This window comes from Dendrobates tinctorius, unplaced genomic scaffold (assembly GCF_039654945.1).
Source record: "Dendrobates tinctorius isolate UK_male_01 unplaced genomic scaffold, ASM3965494v1 ptg000020l, whole genome shotgun sequence".
In the NCBI taxonomy this organism is placed as follows: Eukaryota; Metazoa; Chordata; class Amphibia; order Anura; family Dendrobatidae; genus Dendrobates; species Dendrobates tinctorius.
In genome coordinates this window covers 27,721,911-27,736,237 of record NW_027361688.1, presented here as the reverse complement: position 1 = coordinate 27,736,237, position 14,327 = coordinate 27,721,911, and the positions used below count along the sequence as shown (strand labels likewise).

General features: G+C 44.8%; 1 protein-coding gene across 1 annotated transcript; it reads right to left on the bottom strand.

Moving 5' to 3' along the window:
• Window positions 1–2,094: 2,094 nt before the first annotated feature.
• Window positions 2,095–13,933, bottom strand: LOC141083576 (uncharacterized). The gene is made up of 5 exons (XM_073567921.1): window positions 13,661–13,933; window positions 13,079–13,240; window positions 9,551–9,688; window positions 9,184–9,341; window positions 2,095–6,609 (listed from the first exon to the last, which is right to left on the bottom strand). The coding sequence occupies exons 1-4, from the start codon at window positions 13,917–13,919 to the stop codon at window positions 9,226–9,228; spliced, it is 675 nt and encodes a 224-aa protein (XP_073424022.1). The 5' UTR covers window positions 13,920–13,933; the 3' UTR covers window positions 2,095–6,609; window positions 9,184–9,225.
• Window positions 13,934–14,327: the final 394 nt, after the last annotated feature.

The following is a 14,327-nucleotide window of genomic DNA, read 5'->3' as shown; positions in this document are numbered from 1 at the left end:
ACAAGGAATGCAATGTTTTCTAAGATGCTGAGAGAGTACCTTGCTGACCGTACCAACGTCCTCTGTGATTCCTCTGTGCATTTTAATTATTGGGTATCTAAGCTGAACTGGCTCTCACGTATTTTACGTGGCATGAACGTGTTTTCACGTGGCATGAACTGGCTCTCTATGCCTTGGAGGTCCTGGCCTGCCCTGCCTCTAGCGTTTTGTCAGAGCGGGTTTTTAGTGCCGCTGGTGGAATTATCACAGATAAGCGCATTCGCCTTTCAACGGAAAATGCAGACAGGCTGACTCTTATAAAAATGAACAGGGATGGATTGGGCCTGACTTCTCAACACCACCAAATGATGACAGTGAAATATAAACTCCAATGTAGTGTCTTTTTTAGGGAGGTGTATTCCCATGCACCTCTTCACAATCAAACATGGGTATACGCTTCCTGATTTTGGCTATTTGGTGTCCTCCTCCTTATCCTCACCCTCACCGTCCACCACCACTCGAACACCATCATTGTAGATTGTAAGCTCTCACAAGCAGGGTCTCCTTATTTTGATTTAATTATTGTATTGTTAACCTTGTTACTTACGACTTATGTTTGGAGTTATTAAACTGTAAAGCGCTGCGGAATATGTTGGCAGATTATTATTATTATTATTAACACCAGGGTGAACATATTCCGTCATGCTCCAGCCACTCTATTTTTGTCAATGGTGTTATGATGCCCGTCTCCAAAATACAAGAAATATGTACACCCCCAAGGGGAAATGTTTGCCAGCCCATACACTAAGGGTATGGGCATTCCAAGTCTGGGAGACCCGCTCCTAGAAATTGAGCCTATTTTTAATCAGGCCTTCCTCCACGTCTCATAATCCACCACCACTAGATCAAAAGGGTTAACGTGTTCCATGCAGCTACAGTCAGTGTCGAATTATTAACAAGGGTCGGTGGGTATGCTGTACGTAAAATACTTGTTCTGAAAAAGGTTGAGGTATACCCCACAGGGGAAATGTTTGACAGCCCATACACTAAGTGTGTGGGCTTTACAAGTCTATGAGACCCGCTCTTGGAAATTGGGCCTATTTTTTAATCAAGCCTTCCTCCACGTCTCATCATCCACCGCCACTAGATCAACAGGGTTAACGTGTTCCATGCTGCTACAGCCAGTGTCGAATTATTTACAAGGGTCGGTGGTATGCTGTGTGTAAAATACTGGTTCTGAAGAAGGTTGAGTTGTACCCCACAGGAGAAATGTTTGCAGCCCATATGGGCTTTACAAGTGTAGGAGACCCGCTCCTTTTTAATGGAACATTTTTGGTTAAGAGGCCCTCCTCCATGTTTCTTACAAGAGGGGATTGTGGTTATTTGGGTACATATCACTTGGTAGCAGGGCAGGCCTTGCAGTCAATGCATAAGAACACAGAATGGGAGTACAAAATGAATAATGTGTAGTGTTTTTTCCTGTGGCCATCCAGTACCTGGGTTCAAAGGCTTATTGGGTTGCAGATGACTTGGCAGCAGCGCAGGCCTTGCAGTCGATGCATAAGAAAAAAGTATGGGAGTACAAAATGAATAATTTGAAGTGGATTTTCTGTGCCCTTCCAGTACCTGGGATCAAAGGCATATTGGGGTGCAGATGACTTGGCAGCAGGGCAGGCCTTGCTGTCAATGCATAAGGAAACAGTATGGCATGACCAACTGAAAAATGTGAAGTGGATTTCCCTGTGCCCATCCAGTATGTGGGTTAAAAGGCATATTGGGGTGCATATGACTTGGCAGTGATGCGCCCGAGGGGCTGTGGGATACTCTGTACCGGGCCCATTAACTTCAATGGGAAATGACACTGTGGCATTGACCCAGTCCGTGGCCCCAGACGGTCTTGTAAAAGGGGAAGAATGGAATGGGGATAACGTTTATGTAGTGATTCGTGACGCCAGTTGGAGTGTTCGACTGTAGTATAGCCGGCACTGCAGATGATCCCTGGGGGAGTAGATGGTGATGGCAGTGCAGATGTTAAACCCTCTCCAACCAGGGCAGACCCCCAGAGATTGTGATGAAAGTGGAAGGTACGGAGTAATAAGGCAGGAGACAAGGAAAGTCACTTTATAATTTACTGTAGTTCAGGTGCAGTTCAGAGGAGTAATTACAACTCTCACCAGATTACAGTCTTCTCTGGAGAATGGGAGTTATCCTCTCTGCTGTGACTCAGTGTAACTTCCTGCTATTCTAATTCCTTCTGGGACCAAGGCTTCCCAGAGTTTGGAACTTGCAGTATCGCCTCTACTCACTGTGTATTTCTCCTTTGGCAACTTGCAGCATGGATCCTGTGTGTGAGCAGCTCAAGTTCCCACTTGCACTATCCTTTACTGATCCTAGTTTGCTGCAGTTTTCCCATGGAAAAACAAGATGCTGTTGGTTGTATAATCCCACACAGTCTCTCAGCTTACCACCCTGCTCTGAAAGCATGGATGGTCTAGGGGCTGACACCCTGATGCTTCTTAGCTCTCACTCCTGGATTGAGCACATGTCTAATCATGGCTTCCAAGATGTTCTTCCTCCTTCTTCACCCTGAAAACAACAACTCGGCCCCTCCCCCTCCCAATTAGGGCATGTCTGCAAATCTCTAAGCTTCAGACAAGTAAGGGAGTGAGGTCAATTATGTGTGTGTGTTGTGGTCTCTAGCAGAGAAAGCATAACTCCCATTGCTTAAAAAACACATACAAAACAATACATATTTAACCCTTTTGTGGTGGCAAAGACACAGGGCGCCACAGTAGCAGGGCAGGCTTTTCAGTCAATGCCTAAGAAAAGAGTTTGGGATTATGAAATGAATAATATGAAGTGTAGTTTCCGGTGACCATCCAGTATGTGGCTTGAAAAGCTTATTGCGGTGCATGTAACTTTGGGGAAAGCCAGGCCTTGTATTCAGTGCAACATTTTTTCTGGAATCCCTCCAGTACCTCTTGTGAAAGGGGTATTGTGGTGCGTCATAATTCTTGGCAGCCCATCCACTCACTGCATAGGCAATAACAGTTAAGGAGACCCACTGTTTAATAATGGCCCTTTAAGAAGATTAATGCCGCCTGATACCCCGGTTAAAATAAGGCTCTGTGACTTTAAGAGTCCCTCCTTCATAAATGAAACAACATGTGTCTGCTTATGTGTCACACACCACATGGCCAGCTAGGGTTGTTAAATGTTACAATGACATTTCCAAGTAGATGCATTTGTTTTGGTTGAAAGCAATGTTAAAGGTGGAAAACCCTGTGTCTGAACATAGCCCAAGTGGGGGAGGAACATTTTGGTCTGGGGTTAATTATTTTGCTTTGTAGACAAGTCATTATCCTGGAAAGGATGTACCTTAACATTTTTCCCAGCAAAATCCGTTTTGGTTTCGTTTTTGTATGTTTGTGGTGCGCCGGTAAAAATTTCATGAAACTCTGACAACATTGTTTAAAACTGTGAACAAGGAGTCAGAAATGCTTCCAGAGGCGATCCCCATGATGTCCCCGTGTCATTTGAGCAGTGCTTCCATAATTTTCAGACGTTTGTAGACCTTAAAAGGACCCCCGGGGGGGATCACGGTAAAAATTCTTCGGTCTCCCATAGACTTACATTGGGCTCATTGTTCTGTCTGAGTACCCAAGTATTCCAATTTGCTCGACCCTAGCAACGAGCACCCAAGCATTTTAGTGCTCGTTCATCACTAGCCGGGAGTGGTCTGTGACCCCTCCTGGCACTTAGTGCCGGGTCTCAGCTGTGAGAATCAGTTGAAACCCAGCCGCGATAAGCCACACACCACCCGTGTGCGCGGCGATGACATACTATCCCGTCCATGGTCAGACAGGCCCAGGGCACATGAACAGGATAGTATGTCAGATTTCAGAGAGAGGTTAAAGATTATTTAATAGAGATGAGACAATTCAACTCCTATTCTGCAAAAATTCATATTCACCAGAATACAGATTTTTTTTTTTTCAATTTTCTCCTTGTAAAGAGCAATATGGTGAGTTCCACCATTTTGTTGAACCATAGATGGCAAAAGTTTATTTTGCTATCTCTTGTTGCAACCATCGTCTGTCTATTTCACCCTGGTTTGGAACATCCAGCTCAGTCTGGCCTCTGTGAGCCATACCGTTACAGTGCCAATTGCCAGTGGCATGCCTCCTCAGAGACAATAACTATGTTAGGCGTCGGGTTCCTGTCGCTGCACAGCGGGAATCCCGAGCCTTACTTCCGGCGGTCTCCCATTCCTCTCCAGCCGCAGAGGAGGTTGCACAGCAAACTCGTCGGTCCCGGCGCTCTGCCCAGACCAGCTCCATGGGTTTGCTTGCTGCTGCCACCTCTGGCACAGCTATGGCAATGCATGCTGCTCAGCAGCGAGATTCTCCAGGGACTAAGTCCTCATGTCGGACCACTGAGCATGCCCGTGGAGTGATCTCCCATTGGAGATCGAAGGTCACGTGCTCAAGTCCTGCTCGTGTTCTGATTGGCCCATCCGAGAAGCCAGGAAGGTCCCAGACGCTCGTGGCTATAAAAGGTTCGCATGGCCGCTCGGCCATGTGCTAGGATAGACTGTATGTTCAGACTATAAGGAGTGAGTGGTGTATGCACGTATGAATGTCTCTGGTGACTGACTCATTATGAAACCCCTACCCTTGGTACGCATGTGTTGTGCAGCCTAGCCTGCTAGCGCCCAGGCTTAGGCGTAGGTAGGTCAGAGTTTGAGTCAGGCATTAGTCATCAGTGACTCGGCACACCTCAGTGCCCGGGCTCCACACTCCATAGCCAGCGTCTATAGCGGCGCTCGTGGCAGCGATACTACGCGCTCAGTGGGCCTAGAAGGACTCTAACCCCGTGTCCTTGGGGTAGAGTTCTGTGGCCGCTTGCTGTGAGTTCTGTGGCCGCTTGCTGTGCGCTCTTTGGCTGGGCTCTGTGAGTTAAACAGACTCCGGCATCCACGTTCAGCGACTGCGCGGCTCTGTGAATTAACAGAGTCCGCTCCTGTTCACATTGGGTGATGTAACCCACGTGTGACTGTTTTTACGCCGCTCTATTCTTCCGTCATTTTCTAGCAGCAGTGTACCACCTCTGCACGGAGGACCCCGGGCTGCGAACGCACCTACTACTACTTTATAATTTGGTGTGTTCCGCCAGCCCTAACAAACTATACCTTGGGTAATGCAAGTCATAACATTCTTATGTCATCATGTGCGTCAAGACAGTAACATATACATTGATGTTAAAGTCCTGGTCAAGCTGGAAGTCCCATCTCCATTATAAAACAGGACAAAGATGATGGGCACGATTAAAGAGCAACATTAAATTTGTATTAGATAAGTTTGTTAGAAAACACAAATATAATCTGCCATGTGTTTAACTACTACATAAAATATTCCCACCTCATATTATTGTATATATTCTGATGTATTGTAAAGATCCATAGAAGCTCAGATACACTGCTACATATTTTTTACTGACTTCTTTATTAACTACATTCAAGCTGGGTGCGCGCTGTGATTATGAACCACGCAATAGGGTGTAACCATGCTTCAGACTGACCTTGCAAAGGGGTATAACCACGCACCAGACTGGCGTATGTGCAGACTAACAGCAAACATAAATACCTGGTGTACCTCTCTTGCCACTCCTACCTTGTGTATGAAAAAGCTCTATCGTTAATACTGTTTGGCTAGAGCTACCCGATAGCGCTATCCATGAAGAAAGTGAACGGGTAGAGCTATCCCATAGTTCTATTTCTAAAGGAAATGAACGGGTAGAGCTATCCGATAGCGCTATCCCTCAATGTTCCTGAGCGTAAGCTATTTCACATGGTTGAGCGCACTTGGGATCTGCCCCCAAGGCCCTGCCCATGCCCAATGTTTGGTCCGTAGACCGCGGCTAGGAGTTAGTCCCGCTTTTGTGTAATAATAATGATGAGGGGCACTTGATTCACGAAGAGTGGACCTTCAGCACTCAGGAGAGGAAAAACCTCCAGTGGAGGAAACCTCTAGGGCACCATGGCTGAAAGTCTGCACTTCCCTTAAGCTGTAGATGTTCATTGATGAGAACAGAGACCGAGCCCGGAATCTGCCTTGTTGTGCAGTAGGAAACCCACTTGTTCAGTGAGTGCGTCTAGCTGCGGAAAATCCAGTAATGTCATATCCAATGGTGGAGAACAGAGACCGAGCCCGGAATCTGCCTCGTTGTGCAGTAGGAAACCAACTTGTTCAGTGAGTGCGTCTAGCTGCAGAAAGTCCAGTAATGTCGTATCCAGTGGTGGAGAACAGAGACCAAGCCTGGAATCTGCCTTGTTGTGCAGTAGGACACACCCACTTGTTCAGTGAGTGCGTCTAGCTGCGGAAAGTCCAGTAATGTCATATCCAATAGTGGAGAACAGAGACCGAGCCCGGAATCTGCCTTGTTGTGCAGTAGGAAACCCACTTGTTCAGTGAGTGCGTCTAGCTGCAGAAAGTCCAGTAATGTCGTATCCAGTGGTGGAGAACAGAGACTAAGCCTGGAATCTGCCTCTTTTTGCTGATGTAAAGTTGTTGTCTCCAGCTGGATCCCATGTTCATTGTGGGTTCACAGCGAGACCGTACTCTGCCTCACCTGCAATATAAATGTCACAAAATTAGCAAAACAGTAAAGATTAATACATGTACAAGCAGACAGATTATAATGACAGGGGCGACAGAAGACATTTAATTGTCATCCTTTAACTATAGATTATAATACTGTACTATATAATACATAATGGGTATTATTTAATGTCTATGTTCAGGTATGTTCTGCATCCTATCAGTGCTGTTATATGAATAATAGCACCCTGCCTATTATTTTAGGATCTTCTGTGTTTAGACCACAGCTTACTAGCAATCCCTCCCTCATGGTATATACAGCACTGCACCTCATTAATAATCTTTATAATAATCTTTATTTTTATATAGCGCTAACAAATTCCGCAGCGCTTTACAGTTTTGCACACATTAGCATCGCTGTCCCTGAAGGCTCACAATCTAAATTCCCTATCAGTATGTCATTCCTATAGCCCCATAAAAAAGCTGTGATTGACGGTGAAACAAGTGTCAGGGTTAAGTGGTGGAGTGGCAGTTTTGGAATTATAGCATGCTTAATTGTACTTGGTACTGACTTGAGTTTTTATTATTGGTTTTCTGTATTACTAAGGCTTAGTTATTAGTACAAGTATTTGCTTATGGCATCTGGTAGTACATTGGATATAGAGCACTTTTTCTTCTGCCATCAGCTCTTTTGATTTTTTACATTTGCACTTTAAGTCAGTATTGCTATGTATAAAATGTGATCGTGATTAAATATTCATCTGTTTGTTCTTGCCATGACCACCCACTGTAGTTTGTGTTTTTTATTTGTAGTCATATACTCATCCAATATTGTTATGTATTGTGATTTATTAAAGATAATTTATATTATTCTTTATTGTATTTGTGATTTGAGAATGACAACTCCCTTTCTCCTGCAGTCCAGCAATTCTTGGCTCACAGACTTCTGATATAGCTTGCATAAAAAAAAGTAACGCATCGATATTTAGGCCATTGGTGCCCAATTCCTAATTATTTAGCCTATTTCCTGTTAAAACTAATACATAACATAGATCATAAAAAATAATAAATGCGCTAAGCAGCTTCCGGGTTGTAACAACTTCCATCCAGTTGTAACTGGTGACGTCACAGAACACCTCTTGCCATGTTAACCTCAACACACCACTCCTCAACCCACACTCCTCTCACCTTTCACCATCTCCACTCACGTCCACTCACTTTCACTCCACATACGACCCTTTCTCTCACTCCGTCTCTCATTCTCACGCTGTCATCGTCGCTGCTCCACCATCCCCGACATCTTCCGCCGGCGCCATCCTGGATCCAGACGTTGTCCATGCCAGCAACATGTTCTTGTGGCGACGCCATCCTGAGTATCGTGAAATCCGGCAATACTCAAGATGGCTTCGCCGCAAGAACATGTCGCTGACGTGGATGAAGTCGGGATCCAAAATGGCGTCGGCAAAATCTCACAAGATTTCGCCGACACCATTTTGGATCCCGACATTGTCCACGCCAGAACATGTCGCCGGCGTGGACAACGTCTGGATCCAGGATAGCGCCGGCGGAAGAAGATGTCGGGGATCGTGGAGCAGCGGCGATGACGGCGTGAGTATGAGAGACGGAGTGAGAGAAAGGGTCGTATGTGGAGTGAAAGATGGGGGGGACGTGAGTGGAGATGGTGAAAGGTGAGAGGAGTGTGTGTTGAGGAGGTGTGTGTTGAGGGTTAACATGGCAAGAGGTGTGTCACTATCCTCCCGATGCGATAGCATCGGGCCTTAATCTAGTAAAATATATTTATAAAGCTCTAAGGCTGCGTGCACACGCTGCGGATTCCGCTGCGGATTAATCCGCACGGATTTTGCAAAAACCGCAGATAATCCGCAGGTCCAAAGACCTGCGGATTATCTGCGGTTTTGCCTGCGGTTTGGTCCTGCGGATTCACTATCTCCACAATGGTGGAGATAGGAACCCGCAGCGGTTTCCGCAGAAAGAATTGACATGCAATTCTTTCTGCGGATTCAAAACCGCAGCAAATCCGCGCGGTTTTTTCCGCAGCGTCGGCACAGCGTTTTTTTTTTCCCATTCAAATGAATGGTACTGTACACCGCAGCTAAAACTGCTGCGTGTCCGCAGCGGCCAAAACCGCTGCGGAAACGCAGCGGAATCCGCAGCGTGTGCACGCAGCCTAAAACCTTACATTCGGTTTTTGTTGGCATAGGCCAGAAGTTCCTGAAAAACAAACTTCATGACGACTTTATATTTCTCTCTGTCTTTGTCCAGGACAAGATGTTTCTCAAAATTTTGAGGAGGCGGAGGAGTAGACAAAGGAGGAGTCAGAGGAGGAGGCGGAATAAGTCCTCTGCCCTCTTGTTTTGTAAATGATAGTGTATAAATAATTAGTTGTTCATTAATGGACATTGATTCTACTCTGTCGCTCTGAGATTGAGGGCCAGGAAATTTTAAGAAATTGCTTGAACTGCAGTTCAATAATATATTGCTTAGGATGGCAGATTTTTAGTTTATGCAAGTTATGCAGAATAGAACAGATTATATTTATGGTAGTAAGCATTCTTCTTATCAACATGGAAAAAAAGGAACTTACTGTCCGAGGCGACGAGCACAGTCTAAATCGTCACGGTGACGATTACATAATGGGGTCCAGGCGTGGAGATGTCGGTGTTTTCGAGGACATCTCTGTTTTCGGCAGTGGGTCCATGAGCATCTTCCTCATTTCAATATTTGTTTTATCCAAATATTCTCCTGTAAGGTGTAACACTCAAATTAACATTACTAAAATAAAAGCTTCTTTGTTAAAGAATATCAATATATCAATATTACTGGTTTTAAAATCGCTAAATTGTGAAGTATGGAAACAGAAGGATCAAACAACCATTTATCTCCTTGTAGAGATTTTTTATTAGGCTGCTGTTTTTCTATTAAGCATATGTTAGAAAAGCCTGAGAACTTACTGTCAGAGATGGTCACATCCTCATTTGGGTGCTTATTGATGATTACATATCCGGGACCAAAAATAGAAATTTTGTTGTTTTCGAGGACATCTTTGTTTTCGACATTGCGTCCAATAATTATTTCATCCCAGTTTTCTCCTGTAAGGTGTAACATTGAAATTAACATTTTTACAGTCAAAGCTTCTGAGTTTGATAATCAATATTAAAGGTAATCTGTCGGTAGGTTTTTGCTATGTAAGCTGGAGACAGCCTGCTGTAGGGGTGAAAACACAGATTTGAATGATGCCTCCCTTATCAAGCTCTATCCTGTTGTTTACCTTTAATGGTTGCTTTAGCACCAGGAGCTTAGTATTGCTGGGACTCAGGAGCACATGCCTCCTGGCCCGGCAACGCCCCCTCCTGTGATAAGCAGCTCACTGTCTATGGACGGAGCCTGGTGTGGGCGGGGGAAGATTTCTCAACTCTGCTTCATTGCTAAATCTAAAAGCTCTGATTGTGTGAGAATGGCTGCACCCAGTAATCCAAGTTATAAATTGTTGGATTCAGCTTCTCTTTGCCTACATCAGGCTGCTCTCAGATGAGGTAGCAGAAACCTGGTGACAGATTATATCCGCTAAATTGTAAAGTATGAAAATAGAAGCATCAAACAACCAGCTATCTACTTTGAGTTTTTTTATTATACTGTTTTTTTTTTCTATTAAATATATGTTATAAAAGCCTAGAACTTACTGTCAGAGGAGATGATCACATCCTCATCTAGGTCGATACTGATATTTACATAACTGGGGTCAGACTTAGAGATGTTGTTTAACTCTCTTTTCAGCCATGGGTCCAGAGTTGAAGAAAATCCCCAATTATAATAAATTTGTAATTGTTACTCCCGTAGTACTGATGAAATCACAGATATGGAAATCAGAGACGCACGTGACTTTTTTTCTCTTACACAATATTGATCCCCAACGATATCACAGTTGTGACCTCATGGCAGGGAGCATCGTATGTCCACACAGGTGATGTCACGATGTACCTGAGATACCTGTAGCCACTAATAATAAAGCAGCTTCATCCATTTTTATGTGTTTCTTAATACTACTAGTTTTGTCTCTAAATCACTGATTACACAAGATTCAGGGCCGTACTGGTTCACCGGAGAACCGGAGGATTCTCAGGTGGGCCCAGGCACTGACACCTGCTGGCATACTGACCAGGAGCTGCCTAGGGCCTCCACTGCTCCAGGGGACCCCAGCGAGTGGTTATGGTGCCCCTGAGTGAAGGGGGACCGCCTTGTGCCTGCGGAGTAGCAGCTGGAGATAGGAACCTGTCCCTGCTGGTAAAGAGAAATGAATATTCACGTCTCCCCATGCCCCCATGGGTGTGGAGAGGAGTGAATACCATTTTACTTTAACAGGCAGGCAGTATTAGCAGCAGGCTGCAGCTAACACTGCCCGCATGTAAAGCCCCACCACCACCGATCCACTCTCTCACACACACATAAAGCATCACACCGCACTGCACCACATACACACATGCATGCAGACAGACACACAGCACACTAACGTCTCCGCAAGTTCCCCGCACATATCCTGGCATCCTGCTTTCTGCCTGGCACTTCCTGTGTGAGACAACGCAGCTGGATGATGTCATCATTCAGCGTGCGGCTGTTTCAGACAGAAAACTGCCGGTGAGAAAGTGGCTGTCGGGATGTGCTGCGGGGAACTTGCGGAGAGGTGAGTGTGCCGTGTGTCTGTCTGCGTGCATGTGTGTGTGTTTGTGTGTAATTCGGTGCAGTGCTTTGTGTTTGAGTATGAGAGAGTGGTGTGCTGTGTGTGTATGAGTGAGAGTGGTGCTGTGTGTGTATTGGAGATTGGCAATGATAGGGTGGTGGGGAAGGATCATGGGGGTGGTGGGAAGAAGGCAATGATGGAGGTGGTGAAATGGGCAATGATGGGGTGGTGAGGATAAGGCAATGATGGAGGTGGCGATGAGGACAATGATGGGAGTGGAGGGGGAGAACAATGAAGGAGGTGGAGAGGGGCTGCACTATACTCTGAGGGGGGCTGTATTATTCTTTATGTGGGGGCTACATTATATTCTGTGGGGGGACTGCATTATTCTCTAAGGGGACTACATTATATTCTGGGGATACAGTATACTCAATGATGGTGGTGGGGGGAGGCAATGACGGAGGTGTTGAAATTGTCAATAATGGGTGTTGTGGGGGAGAAAACAATGATGGTTGTGGTGTAAAGGACAATGATGGTAGTGCTGGAAAGGACAATGGTCGTTGTGCGGGAGGAGGCAATGATTGAGGTGGTGGAATGGGCAATGATGGGGGTGGAGGGGGAGAATAATGATGGAGGCGCATTATACTCTGTGAGGGGGCTGCATTATTCTTTATGAGGAGGCTACAATATAAATTCTGTGGGGACTGCATTATTCTCTCAGGGAACTACATCATACTATATGAGAGGGCAGCATTATGCCCTATGAGGGGGCTGTATTATATTTTGTGGTGGTGCTGTATTATACTATATGAGAGGGGCTGCAGTATACCCTATGAGGGGGCTACATTATATTCTATGGTAGGAACTGCATTATACCTTATGAGGGGGTTGCATTATATTTTGTGGGGTGCTGCATAATATTCTATGAGGTGGACTGCATTATATTCTATGAGAGGGGGCTGCATTATATTCTATGAGGGGGGCTGCATTATATTCCATGTGGGAGGCTACTTTATATTCTATGAGGGAGGCTACATTATATTCTATGAGAGGGCTACCCCAAACCCTGCTACATAATTAAGACATCTACTACCTTACATTATATCCTGATATTAGCGTGTTTAGCGTGATATTGGTGGTCTTGTATTTATTGCTATGTAGCTGCATAGTGGGCCCCAAGAATAATTTTCTCTGGTGGGTCCAAGGTGCTCCAGTCCGACGCTGACAGGATTCATGCTGGAAGATGACTATCATCAGGCGGCAAGAAGTAAATGCAATAAGCAGGGAACAACTGGAGAACTAAAGGATCAGAGGATTATCTGATCAGTCCTGATTACACAGATAGCGTGGCCTTTATATCAGTAGGTCCCATGGTGCTGACTTCCCCTTTAAGCCCATTACCATATATCAGTGGTCACACTCTGTTTCACATATAAGCTCATTGGGGTAATCAATATAAATCCTGCACTGCCAAGAGATCCCGCTATAATGGCCTCACACAGCCGTTAGTCTCTTTTCACCCATATTCTAAAAAAAAATATCTAAAAGTATCATAGTCTCTTAAAAAAAAATTAGAAAATCAAATAGTTTTTTTTTGTCTGGCGGACATGCGTAGGGCATCATGAAGATGAGTGTGATCAAAGAAAAAAGGCTGACGATACAGAACAGTATAAAAATAGGGGAGCAAACCACAAGATCTACCTCTGTGTATAGGGTGGAATCACCTACACGCTTCTTTCAGAGACTATTTATATTAGGCAGATGTTTTCTGCTAAAAAAAAATCATAAAAACATGAAAACTTACTGTAAGTGGAGATGATCATATTCTCATCTGGATCTATATCGATGACCACATAATCAGGGCCAGAAGAAGAGTTATCGGTGTTTGTACACACATCTCTCTTTTCGGCCATTGGTCCATGAGGAACATCGTCACTGACGTTAGAGTTGTCATCCTCTTGTTCTTCTGAAACATAGAACATTGACATCAGCATCATTAAAATAAAAGCTTTTATACGTTTGTTACAAATATTAAAATGACAAAGGTATTATCATCTCTAAATGGTACTATTAATTACGAAAAATAGAATGGCCAAATCCTCCGGGTATCATTCATGTATGACACTGGCGGACACAAACCAAAAAGGGCCCCTGTGCAAGAATAGTATAAAGGCCCTTTACAGTCCAATAGCTCATCATAATGCAAAATTTCACCTACTTTGTAGGTGGTAATGGCCCCCCTTACCTCTTGGGCCCCTGTGGTTGCATCAATGATATGTCTGCCCCTGATATATGGGGTTATTCACCAACATGTTCCTTTTAGAGATTTTTTATTTTAACTAGGCAGTTTTTTTTCTGTTAAACATATGAAAATCTGAGAACTTACCATCAGAGGAGACGATCACATCCTCATCTGGGTCTATATCGATGGCAATATAACCAGGGCCAGATGAAGAGTTATCGGTGTTTTTGACGACATCTGTCTTTGTGGCCGTCAGTCCATGAGGAGCATCGTCACCTGCATCATCTGTAACACAGAACATTGACATTAGCATTGATAATATAAAAGCTTCAATATGTTTCAGCATGCACAAGAGATAAATCGAGCACGCCAAAACCGCTGCAAAAAACACACAAAAAAGCATCAAAAACGCTACAAAATGCAAGAAACAAAACAAGGAAAACAGATTTTGTTTCTGCAGCTTCTTTCCTGCCAAGAGATCAATTTTTGCTTAGTGTGACCGTACTCTGAAACAGATTTCATGTATTGAAAGAAGCTAATCAGAATATGACTTGAGTAATTATTCAGCTTTAAAATGCGGACTGCGATTCTCCGGTGGTCTCAGGCACTGACACCTGCTGGCATACTGGCCAGCAGCTGCCTAGGGCCCCCACTCGTCAAGGGGCACCCAGCCAGCGGCTATAGGGCCCCTGAGTTGAAGGGGGCTGCCCTGAGCCTGCGGGGCAGCAGCTGGAGACAGGAACCTGTCCCTGCTGCTAAAGAGATATGAATATTCACGTCAACCCATGCCCCCATGGGCGTGGAGAGGAGT

Coding starts and splice junctions, on each gene's coding strand:
- LOC141083576 (XM_073567921.1), bottom strand. CDS start 13,919: ATGCTTTTTTGTGTGTTTTTTGCAGCGGTTTTGGCGTGCTCGATTTAT. Junction 13,241..13,660: donor TGTGATCGTCTCCTCTGATG/GTAAGTTCTCAG, acceptor TCTATGTTTCAG/AAGAACAAGAGGATGACAAC. Junction 9,342..9,550: donor GGATGTGACCATCTCTGACA/GTAAGTTCTCAG, acceptor TACACCTTACAG/GAGAATATTTGGATAAAACA.